The 11,640-nt window shown below is 43.1% G+C and overlaps 2 protein-coding genes and 1 long non-coding RNA gene across 3 annotated transcripts in view; 1 reads left to right on the forward strand and 2 right to left on the reverse strand.

Moving 5' to 3' along the window:
* LOC308336388 overlaps positions 1-11,640 on the reverse strand; it is a 668,236-nt gene that overhangs the window by 363,374 nt on the left and 293,222 nt on the right. The gene's annotated exons all lie outside the window — the stretch shown is intronic.
* zic1 (zic family member 1 (odd-paired homolog, Drosophila)) lies at positions 549-3,989 on the reverse strand. The gene is made up of 3 exons (XM_080794365.1): positions 2,766-3,989; positions 2,143-2,306; positions 549-1,604 (listed from the first exon to the last, which is right to left on the reverse strand). The coding sequence occupies exons 1-3, from the start codon at positions 3,730-3,732 to the stop codon at positions 1,404-1,406; spliced, it is 1,332 nt and encodes a 443-aa protein (XP_080650491.1). The 5' UTR covers positions 3,733-3,989; the 3' UTR covers positions 549-1,403.
* Positions 7,986-11,640, forward strand: part of zic4 (zic family member 4) — a 3,962-nt gene continuing 307 nt past the window's right edge. Inside the window, exons 1-2 of the mRNA XM_080794366.1 lie at positions 7,986-9,269; positions 11,211-11,640. The exon at positions 11,211-11,640 is cut by the window's right edge and continues 307 nt beyond it. Of these exons, the coding sequence (XP_080650492.1) occupies positions 8,114-9,269; positions 11,211-11,640 (1,586 nt within the window). The 5' untranslated portion in view covers positions 7,986-8,113. The remainder of the gene's footprint in view (positions 9,270-11,210) is intronic.

The raw sequence follows: 11,640 nt of genomic DNA on the forward strand, positions 1-11,640 counted from the left end.
GCACATTTACTCCGAGGGCAAAGTGTTGGATGTTAATTTTGGAATAAACAGCAGACAAGAATGAGCAAAATGAAATTACTTGCCATTAACTGTCAGGAAGGTTGTCATTTAAAGCCTTATTTGAAGACGTTTGGGTTCTGCTCAAAAACGTTTTATACAAGCCTAATGTGCGTGCTAGCACGATCACACAAACAACCTCAGCTCACAACACTGCATGCATCAATGCTTGCAACTATGAAACTAGAATTGTACTGATATGGTATGCCTCTATATTGTCCATGAATGATAAGATAAACCATAGGCCAGTTTAAATCTACAGGAAATTTGTCAAAGACTTTCAATAGAATACAATTATTAACCCATGACCCAAAACCCCAAAATAACAAAAATAGAAGAAGCTTAAATGGCTATATGAAGTCAATAATATTGAAGCCAATAGACTATTGTATTTTTAATCCTTTAATATAGTACGAAATGTAACCAAACATTTTTTTGTAAACTAAATTTTACATACGAGCGCATTTCTCCATAAATACCGATCATTTCTAACATGTTTACCGGTCCTTTACATGCGGATAAATATGGAAAATTGAGCTACTTTACATGTAATACTTTCCTTGCAGACAAGGCAATTGACAGTTTATTTTTTTCTTTTTATTTTTTAATATTTATATCACGTACATAAACAGATTGACACGGAATTTCAGGCTTTCACTACACGATTTATCGACATGACATTAAATAACAACAATGATACTTGAGGCTACTCAAACTGGACCTTGGACGAAATGTTTGCACTGAATACAAAAGCACATTAATACTAAGAGTCGGTTAACGTCGACGTGTAGACTGTAGTAATACTGAATAATTCACATTTGGTACACAACTATAACATTCTCTTCAAATCAAGTCTATCATCATCATCGCAAATATTAAACCATCTCATTTTCCATATATCTAGGGACCAACATTTTTCACAAATTCCCTTAAAACTGTGTGATATAACTATTTACAAAATAAAATATTACATTTTTCAACTTGAATGAATCTCTATGTACAAAACAAATCCAGGCCACTACCCGCAGATAGCATGCTTTTTTGTGAGATCTTTTTTTGTGTGCAGTCTCTCAGTAAAAAATAAAGACTCGAAGAAATATTAGAGAAAAGGGCTTAACAAAACCCGGTTCGGTTGGCTGTCCGTGCCCATGTCCATGCATTCTTTCTCTGCTTTAGACAGCCGTAAATCGATCATTTTGGCCTCCAATGTTTTCTCGGGTCCATGCTGCGGTTTACTGGCTGATCTTTTTCTTTTTTTTTTTTTCTTTTAGTCTTTGAGTTCCAAGCGGCAGTTTTTAATTCTGCAGTCTCTTTTCCATTTCTTTCTTTTGTTGTCAAAAATATTTTTACACGTACCATTCATTGAAATTTGACGACAGCGTGCTGTGACTGGTCGTGTGGTGTACTATGGACGCTGCCGGCGATATGGAGCTGCTGGTCTGGTTCTCTGTTGACGGAGATACGATGGTAGGAGGCGTGGACGACTCATACCCTGAACTTGCCGCTGGTGACGGTTGGGGTTGGGGTTGGTTGGCGGCCTCGTGGACCTTGTCGTGACAAAAATAAATAAACTGTTAGAAAGTATATAATAATAAAATAATAATAACTTGATAAAACTATAGGGCTGTGTAAATGCACCCAAATAACTCTATTCTACTTTTTGATCACTCAAACCCTCTAGACTCGTATAGGCTAAAACTGAACCGGAGTTGGCAACTTTTGTAGTGTGTACCCCCCTCTATTGGCTACACCAAATCCATTTGCCAAAAATAGCCAGCTAATGTGTCAGTTAAAAGAGGGGAACAGAAAACTGAATAAAACTAAATGTATATAGGCCTGTGCTGAGATAATGTGTTAATGTGATGAAGATCTTATTTTAAACGTGTAATGTTAGCTACAAATGCCCTCTGTGATCAAGTATAACGTGAATGTATATAATATCCTGGTATATATACTTGTTTCTATAAACATGTGGCCTATAGCAAAACCCTATAATTAAATGCGTTGTTTATCAGATGCCATTGTATGTAATTGAATAAACAGAATGCACATCAAAATAAGATAAAAATTCACCATCATATTTACCTTCATGTGTTTTCGGAGTGAGCTGGGGTGTGTGTATGACTTGTCACACATTTTGCAGAGATAGGGTTTGTCCGACGTATGCACGTGCATGTGTTTCTTGCGATCACTGCTGTTTGCAAACCGCCTGTCGCAGCCCTCAAACTCACATTTAAATGGCTTCTCACCTAAATGAAAAAATACAGTAAAACAAAAAGTTTTAGTTTTAGTGTTTAACTGGGTATTTCCAAGTTAACTAAATCGTGAATTTTATCCACTATTTTTAATATGGTTATTATTGGCCTAATAAATGCATGATAAATACTTTTTAAAATATGAAACATTTTGCATCCCACGTTTGCACCCCTGGCCTGGTTTAACTAAAACGCAGACTGAATGCCTCCCAAATTAAATAACAATAGCTAATTAATTAAAACAATATATAGCCTATTTATCACTAACACCCTTTATTGGAAATTATGCGAGAAACAAGTAGTATATATCAAAGATTAAAGTTCACGTGCAGTCCCACTTAGACTACAGCTGTTGGATAAAAATGCATAACCCGGATCACATGCATATTTTAGGCATGCAGCATATTGTTGACGTGAGTGTTAAATGAAAGGGGTTGAATCAATTCGTCTTACCCGTGTGAGTCCTTTTGTGGATTTTTAGATTTTCCGATCGGGCAAATACTTTGCCACAGCCGGGGAAGGGACACGGAAAGGGCTTTTCTCCAGTGTGTACTCTGATATGATTCACAAGTTTGTATTTGGCTTTGAACGGTTTCCCTTCTCGAGCACATTCTTCCCAGAAGCAAATGTGGTTCGACTGTTCCGGCCCCCCCACATGCTCCACCGTCAGATGGGTGACGAGCTCGTGCATAGTGCTGAAAGTTTTGTTGCACGACTTTTTGGGATTTGATAGTTGCTCCGGCTCGATCCACTTGCAGATGAGCTCTTGTTTGATCGGCTGCCGCATGTATCGAAAGAAGGCCCCGGCTCCGTGGTGAGCGGCCATATTCATGTTCATAGGGCCATAGCCGTGCAACTGGGTCGATGCGTAGTGGTCGGACCTCGGGCTCGTAACGTGGCCATACTGGTCGGCCCGTCCGTACATGTCCCCCGAAAAGCCCAGTCGCATCTGACTGTTGACAACATTAGAGGACGCGTGGCTCGCGGCTTGTTCGTGCAGCCCGGGGAAGAGCAGGTGCCCCGCGGCATCCGAGTGTCCATGTGGCCCTGCGAAACTTCCCGCGGCGGAGGCGAACAAACTGTGCTGGGCGCTGGTGGCGTCTCCGAAGCCCCGATTTCTGAACAGAAAGTCCCTGGTGGAGTTGAAGGCTGCCGTGGAATACGAGCTGACATGGGTCGGGTGGTGGTGGTGTCCCAGGGCGGCCGCTGCGTAGCCGGGCGCCTGCGAGGAAAACGCCGTCTGTCCGGAACCGATGTCGTGAGAGCCGTGGTTTATTTTGAAGGCGCCCATCCCGTCTGCGAATGGATTTATCCCCAACGCCACCTCTCTTTCTGTGACTTCGCCTGTTGAGTGATGCCGCGAGGAGCCGAAAGTAGTGACTCCAATGGTGGGATACTGGGGTCCTGCGTCCAGCAGCATCTTCAGTCTGGACTCGCTGCTGAGGCGACTGAGAGCAGAAATCAAAAACCACGCACAGATATTCTCCTGCCTGCAAAGAAATCTGGGACCTTCACTGCAACTGAGCAAACTCCAATCCACCGATTCTCTTGTTTACTTTTTAAGACGAGAGGAATTCCCTATACCTCTCATTCGATGCACACACGCAAATCATGTATACAATATTGTCTTTTGCGGTTTATCTTCCTGTGGCGAAACTTTCACCTCCTCAGTCAGGCGGTGAGCTCTAGACTGATAGTCGCAATCATTCCTGCAGATAAATGAATTGAAAAGACAACACAGTCCACCCCTGATGAATGGGAGAGGAGGGGGGCGTCACGTGACCTCCTAGGCGGCACGCCATTGGCGTAGGTCCCTCTCCCCCAAGTAGCATCCACTCACCAAATACCAATCGTCGGCGCTGGGCCTACACTTCTATTGGTCCATTTGCATCATCAATCCCAGGTATTGTGAGATTGCTGACTGTGGATTTGGTTAAAAAGGCTGAATAACAGCACAACAAAGTTGAGAAACATAAAGCGACAATAGGCCTTGTAGAAATGCGAAGCACGTTTCACCGTTAGGCTACTATATACACGGACACTATGAAGCCAATTGTGTTACAATGTAATGTAAGGTAAGGATTTTTTTTTTTTGCGGGAATGTCCCCCCCCCCTCTCCATCTTTGGAGCAGTGAACAATAAGACTAAATATGTTATGCAAACCTCTCTGCCTCTGTGTATGTAATATGCTCTATCAACACAGCACATTTTATTTACATATTCTGGGTGCAGCAGCCAGTCATGACCTCTCAGCTCTCAACGCTAATATTCAGCTTTCTAAATAAACAACTACCCTAATATTAATATGCACGTGGGTCGGGCCGAGGGCGAGGGCACAACTTGCAAGTTAAAGGTCATAGCCTTCGTCACTAGTCTGAGTCAGGTGCAAGGTGTCACCGCATGCGCCTTGTCGTTTTCTCAGGCCATGTTGCGTGGTGGATTTGAAAAGACGACTTGACGACGTCACTCTTGAGAAAGACGAATGCGTTGTGGGTGCAAACACTTTACACAGGTTGCACATTTACTAGGTTTACAAGCCACATTAAGCTAATTTGTGCATTTATTTTAAATGCCTCCACTCTGAGTGTTGGTGTCTGCCTTTCACCATGGCAAGCATGCTCTCGTTGAGGTCCGTCTGTCTCTGCATAATGGTCCACAGGAATCCACAAGGGCAACAGCTGCACTTTTCACATCATCACTTAAAACAACGTTGAAGAAGGTTGTATTTTATGAGTGGTCCTATATATTTATCTTGGGTTTGCTATTGTTCCTAACCATTATACGCATGCGGGTCGTGCTTGTAACTGTTTGCAGGCGAATAGTGCATCATCATATCCTCCTGTGTGTAAAATGCTGTGAGTTGTAGAAGTTATCAAGTTTTGCGGAGCGCTCTGCAGGAACCTCCGGCAGCTGGAGTTCAAAGCCACATGAACAGACGCGCCATGCGAACCATTAAAATATCTTCTGGACTACCTACTAGTTTCTGCAGCTAGACATTCTCAAAGCCACTCTTGGGAGACCAAGGGCACGAGAGGAAGTGTGTTGTACTGTTCTTGAGTTAAGAGAAATAGTCCTAGATCTCTATGCCACTATGCTATAGCTACTAGCCCCTGCCAGACAAAACACGCGGAAGGATCTTTTCAACAGGTGGAAAACGGTAAGAATGGCATGTCATTGGAAGGGGAGCATGGGGAGGGGAGGGAGGGGGGGTACATTTGTTTTGCTCTCAGACTTGTAACAAGTGAGACTATGGTGAGTTTTGTGCCAGAGAGCTGCATGAAATTCTGCATGCATATCTTTGAAAATATATCTCTGCTACTCACTTGGCTCAAAGGCTAATTGTAATAGCCAATTGATTCAAGTGTGTAAACAGTTGTCCCACTTAAATAGCAAAAGGCCACTCGATCTCTTCAAATCAGCTTGATGTATCAAATTCATATTGAAGAATGCAATATGGCTACCCGATCTGTTTACTATTCGCAGTGAACGCCAGCTAAACTGCGCTCCGACAACTGAACTAATTTCACGTGTGAGACCATGCATGCATGCATGGTGTAATATTTAGTTCTTGTCTGAATTCCCACCAACTGCCCAGCTTCTTGTTTCCAAGAGTGCAGGCTAACCGTTGAACAGAAATAGCACTTCAAAGTCTTGCATTACGCCGTGTTCCAGGGATGTCTCCAAAGAGTACAGCTGCGACCTTCGTGCACTCCACGAGCAAAGGCCATTTAATGAACAGCTCCAGGATCCGTCATGTCTCACAATATTTACTCATTTATAGCGTGCTGAACACGGCGCTGTCACCAAAGATTCTGACAACTCAATTCTGATAATCAGACCATCAAAGGCTATATATATAAGCAGAAGCTATAAGGCTACACCGGGTGGAGTAAAATATATGAATATCCTTCCTAAAACCTTATATCGTTTTAAGCATTATATTAAAATTGCATGTGAGGACATAATAATGTCCACAGTCCGGTTAGGTATACGGTCATACGAAACGAAATTAAAAGATGGAGTGGATCGCCATTAGTTTGTGCACAAAATAGCTTCAGGCATGTGAGCATGACTGAAGAAATGTATAAGTTGTCGACTGTTGCCTCATAAATGTGATCAACTCATAATAGGCTATGTCAAATAGTTTAACCGATTTTCGATGTGATCTTTACACGAATCTATAATAACGGTTTGACCTCTTTTTAGGTCAGTTCACACGGCCGCTTCCATTTGTCTCCATAACTGCTATGATTAATATGTATATGATCCATATCCCAGCATTTGATATAGAAACATGATTTGTTAAAACTAAAAGAAAACAAGTTAAAACATCTAGGTCTAGGATATGGCTATTTGCAGGGTCAAAAAGTGGCACTCATGGGAAAATTGTTATTTTACTGATAAAGCTAACGGCCAACCAAATGTTACAAATTTAAGTCCATGGATGTATATAGGCTTACTATAGACGATGTTCTTCGTCAATGAGGAATGGAAGAAGATGATATCTCATTTTCTAATTATTAATAGTGGACCAATGTTATACTAAAACATAAAAAGTTCTGTGATGAATGCTATTATTGCTATAGGTCGCGTCGACGTATCTTCAAAATAGACGGTGTTGAACAATCGTTACCTTTGTTGTATAGTCACGAGAAGTCAGTCAAAAATCGACCAGATTGGGTTTTGCAATTAGACTATCCTATACATGTTAATACATTTTATTTTCAGCTTTGATGCCACCGTGCACTGTTTTTGACACCTCCTGTGACTCTGATCTTCTCCTGCATGGTCTGGGTGACTGGGTCTAAATCCGACAGGGCTAGCGAGCGAAATTGCCTCGGAATCGGATCATAACAACAACAGGTCCCGTCCACCCCCCCCCCCCCCCCCCCCCCCTCCCTTCGGGACAATGGACATGCAGAACGCAACCCTCGCCAGAAACAGAAACATTGATTTCGCCAAAGCGAGGACAACGAGTGACGGGACGTATAGCCTATACGCTGACGGGCAAGAGACGGAGATATGTAAATAGTATTGTGTATAAAATCGTATATTTATGGGTTCTGCCTTTGATTGTTTAAAATCGCATGCCGAGTTCGTCTTTTATTGAGTTATTTTCGCACATTAGCAATATTGACGCTGTTTTAACGTGTTCAAAGTCGCGCGTAATTTGCGCGTAAAGTTGTCCATGGGCGACGGCGGGTTAAAATGAAGATATCATTGAATAATTTATGATGCATATAACTTTAATAGTGACATTATGCTTAAGCCAACCAACTCTTTGCCAGCTTATTTGTTTTAATCGCATAACCACACTGAGGCAAATGCTATTTCATAGCTCCGCCGCTTTTGTTCACTGCGAGAGAAAGAAAAGGCGACCGGATCAACTTTTGAAGAAGTTTTATGTATAATAACCTTTGCATAACAACTATTTTCCCCCGAGTGTGTGCTGCCTAAGGCACTGCGCATGCGTACTGGCGATTTGCTGTCACTAAAACATTTTTCTTCACATTGGAAACTGTCACAAGTGACGTCAATCACTGAGCTCTGACCAATTAGAACGCGGGGTGATTGTTTAGCTCCACGGGCTGCAGCTCCTACCATGAATCTCTATTCAGTATCAAAGCGTCCTGCTGCTGCCTCTCAACCGAATGGGATTCCATGTAGTCTGCAGATAGAATCTTAACTTCAGAAAGTTGTTGTTTTTTTCCCTTTATTTTTTTTTTACTATACGATTAAAATATATTTGTCATCATCATTATTATTTTGCCTGCTGTCAAGTTATTCTAAAATTAGGAGTAATGAGCGTGGATGCATTGGGAAGCGCTGTGATGGACCCTACGTTTTCCAAACGGAACACGGCGCTGAGATTAGTTGACTTGGCAGGGGCTCACCACCATCACCATCATCACCACCATACCCCTCAGAGCGTGACAGGCTTCCCGGGGTTTAGCAGCCATCCACACTCAATGGCTCACTCGCACCCTGGGGAGATTACTGCGGAACCCCGCCTGGGGCCGAGTCCATTCGGGCCAGAACACATGGGGCACTCCGCGGCCCTCAAAATCAGCCCAGCCCATCATTATCCCCACCACCATCACCACCACAATCATCATATGGCAGGCCACACTGAAGTGGTCTCCAGTCAAACGGGAGCTTTTGGCCCGGTGCAGGCGACGGCGGTCCCCTATTCTATGTCTCACACGGCCCAGGCTTTATCCGCAGGTAGGGATTTCCTCATTCGGAGAGATCTGACAGCTCAAGTCATGCCAGTTCTGACCGACCAGACTCACGGTTCAACTTCTCACCACGGAATGTTTGTCTCAACAACAGGTAGCTATCCGGGACACTATGGTCATCACCCCGACGCTGGGAACCATACCCTCTTCTCTGGACTCCACCACCACGAGCAGCCAACTAGCGGATCACCGGGTGGCCAAGCCTTGAATGGACAAATAAGGTTAGGATTACCTGGAGAAATGTACGTTAGATCTGAGCACTTGAGTCAAGTGGCAAGCTCCAGGTCTGATCCCTTCTCCGCCTCGTCGTTGCATGGCTATGGTGGTCTGAATCTGAACATGAATCTCACCGCTCACCACCACCACGGAGCCGGTGCTTTTTTCCGTTACATGAGGCAGCCGATAAAGCAAGAGCTCATTTGCAAATGGCTGGAGCCGGAACACTCGCCGAAAAAACTTTGCTCCAAAACTTACAGCACTATGCACGAACTGGTAACACACGTAACGGTAGAGCACGTCGGAGGACCCGAACAGGCGAATCATATATGTTTTTGGGAAGAGTGTCCGAGGGAAGGAAAACCATTTAAGGCGAAGTACAAACTTGTAAATCACATTCGAGTGCACACCGGGGAGAAACCATTCCCATGTCCGTTCCCTGGCTGTGGGAAAGTGTTTGCAAGATCCGAGAATCTTAAGATTCATAAAAGGACGCACACAGGTCAGTAACTATCACATGAAGGCTGTAATGTATTGCTTGTTACATTTATTTATAGCCTATATAGTAGCCTATATGTTTGAAGTTAGATGATTTTACAGAGACAATGCGATATGGAAATGTTGGCTGCATGTGTTAATTGTTTGCCATTATTCAACTAAACTAAAAACACGTTTTGAAGACATTTATTATATAGAATATAGATATTTTGACAAGCTGAGTCATGCACGTAACAATGTAGTTTCCTCCTGACAAAGCACATGGATGCAACAGTTAAGGGACTATATATTAGACTACTGCACGTTGTTTGTTATGAATTACACCAGCAGTGCTCACAAGTTTTACAACGGCTGACTTTAGGTATATAATATATACATATACACAGCTCACCCAGGCGTTTGATGGACTCACTCCCTCTCTGTTTACACCAACACAAATGGAAGACTGTCACCGTCTACTTACTGCATGCAGCCATGAGTATAGCTAGATCCATCTGCATATTCATTGCAACTGTTATGATGATGCTTCTCTTTTTACTTTTCTTTTTTTTTGGTTGCAAACTGGTTGCTTGTTTTTTCATGATATGCTTGATCCAGCCTGATATAACTTTTATTTATTACAACCACTGAATGTTATACTGGTCCATAACAATACGTTATGCTATATTATATTTATTGTACATGTGCATTATTATTATTATTGTTATTATTAGCAGGCCATATTATTATATTGTTGCTGTGTGTGTGTGTGTGTGTGTGTGTGTGTGTGTGTGTGTGTGTGTGTGTGTGTGTGTGTGTGTGTAGCGATAAATTGACATTAGAATTGCAATGAATGAATTGCATTTAATGTATTACCATATTGGTCAATTGAACATAAGTGGTCTACTTTCAAACTAAAATGGTAGTAGACTATTATGCATTATTTTGGATGGACTGGTATGGACCGTATATGGCCCATGCAACAAGTCCATAAGAACTGCCATGCTTAAAGGGGTCGCCAACAGGTTGGCAACACGGATTGCCTCGCTATACCATTAGCATGACGGGCAAGTTCACGTGTAGTTACAATTTCATATATAAAAAAAGAGAAAATGGCTCATGCATGCATGGTTCCAATAGAGCACAATATGGCTGCTTGCCTCTGTGACCCAGTGACGTTTGGGGAAAAGGCTGGGAGGGAAGAAGAAAAAAAAGCGAGGACTGTCGAGTCAGAGATGTAAATGAATGGGTCCCTTTTCAGTGGCTTGCATGGCACTCCCCCGTTTTTTGTATTGCCTATGTATTATTCATATATAATTTGCTCACATTACCTAAGTACAAATCTGTTAAATTATTTCAGCGTGTTGACTCCCAAGGGGTATGGTCTTTGGATATCATGTTTAAAACCTACCCGAAACTGTGGTTATGACGGGGCCTTTCCCCTGGGGTCTGTTCCTTCGTCGCGTTCTTGTAGGCTACTACACTAATATCCTTGATTGGCTCTCTCAGCCCAACAGCTGAAGGTCAAATTGATATTCAACCCACAAGTGTAATTAGACAGAAGCAATTACATATCCTCACAGCACTAATAGTCGGAGAGAAATCAGCATTGGGCGAATTCCGTGTAATTTATTCAGATTGTCTTTTTGCCTTGTCATATAGGCCTACAAATGGAATGTATTATTAAGATGCGCAATTAGGTTGCCTTTTAACCATTCAGACATTCGAATAGCAATAGCAATGTACTACAATATTCTGTAGTGAGCTAGTTTTTGTCATTATGCATTTTTTAATCCAAACAAACGATTTTAGGCCTATAGACTATATAGGCCTATAGGCTACAGCATAGTTTGTTGCAGGCAGACTTTTATATCTTGCAAAAGATGAAGGCCTAGATTCACAAATTGTATATCCTGACCTAGAGAAGCCCAATGTGTTGAGTTTTCAAACGTCTTTTCTGTTCCAGGTGAGAAGCCGTTCAAGTGTGAGTTTGATGGATGCGACAGACGCTTCGCCAACAGCAGCGACCGAAAGAAACACTCCCACGTACACACCAGCGATAAGCCCTACAACTGCAAAGTGAGAGGCTGCGATAAGTCCTACACTCACCCGAGCTCGCTGAGAAAACACATGAAAGTGCACTGCAAGTCGCCGCCGCCGAGCTCGGGCTACGAGTCGTCGACTCCCTCGCTGGTGTCCCCCTCGTCAGACTTGGGCCGAGAGCCAGGGGGCTCGGCGCTGTCGGAACCGGTGGCATCGTCGCAGCAGCCCGCTAATTTAAGCGAGTGGTATGTGTGTCATAGTTCGGGTGCCAGTGGCACACACACACCACCCAGTGGCTCGTCCACACCTGATCCCGCAGACGAGCCACCTTACAGGGACCCTGAGCCAAGAGA

This window comes from Protomyctophum bolini (assembly GCF_963924005.1).
Source record: "Protomyctophum bolini genome assembly, chromosome: 21".
NCBI lineage: Eukaryota > Metazoa > Chordata > Actinopteri > Myctophiformes > Myctophidae > Protomyctophum > Protomyctophum bolini.

Coding starts and splice junctions, on each gene's coding strand:
- zic1 (XM_080794365.1), bottom strand. CDS start 3,732: ATGCTGCTGGACGCAGGACCCCAGTATCCCACCATTGGAGTCACTACT. Junction 2,307..2,765: donor CCACAAAAGGACTCACACGG/GTAAGACGAATT, acceptor TTTTTCATTTAG/GTGAGAAGCCATTTAAATGT. Junction 1,605..2,142: donor CACTCCGAAAACACATGAAG/GTAAATATGATG, acceptor TGTCACGACAAG/GTCCACGAGGCCGCCAACCA.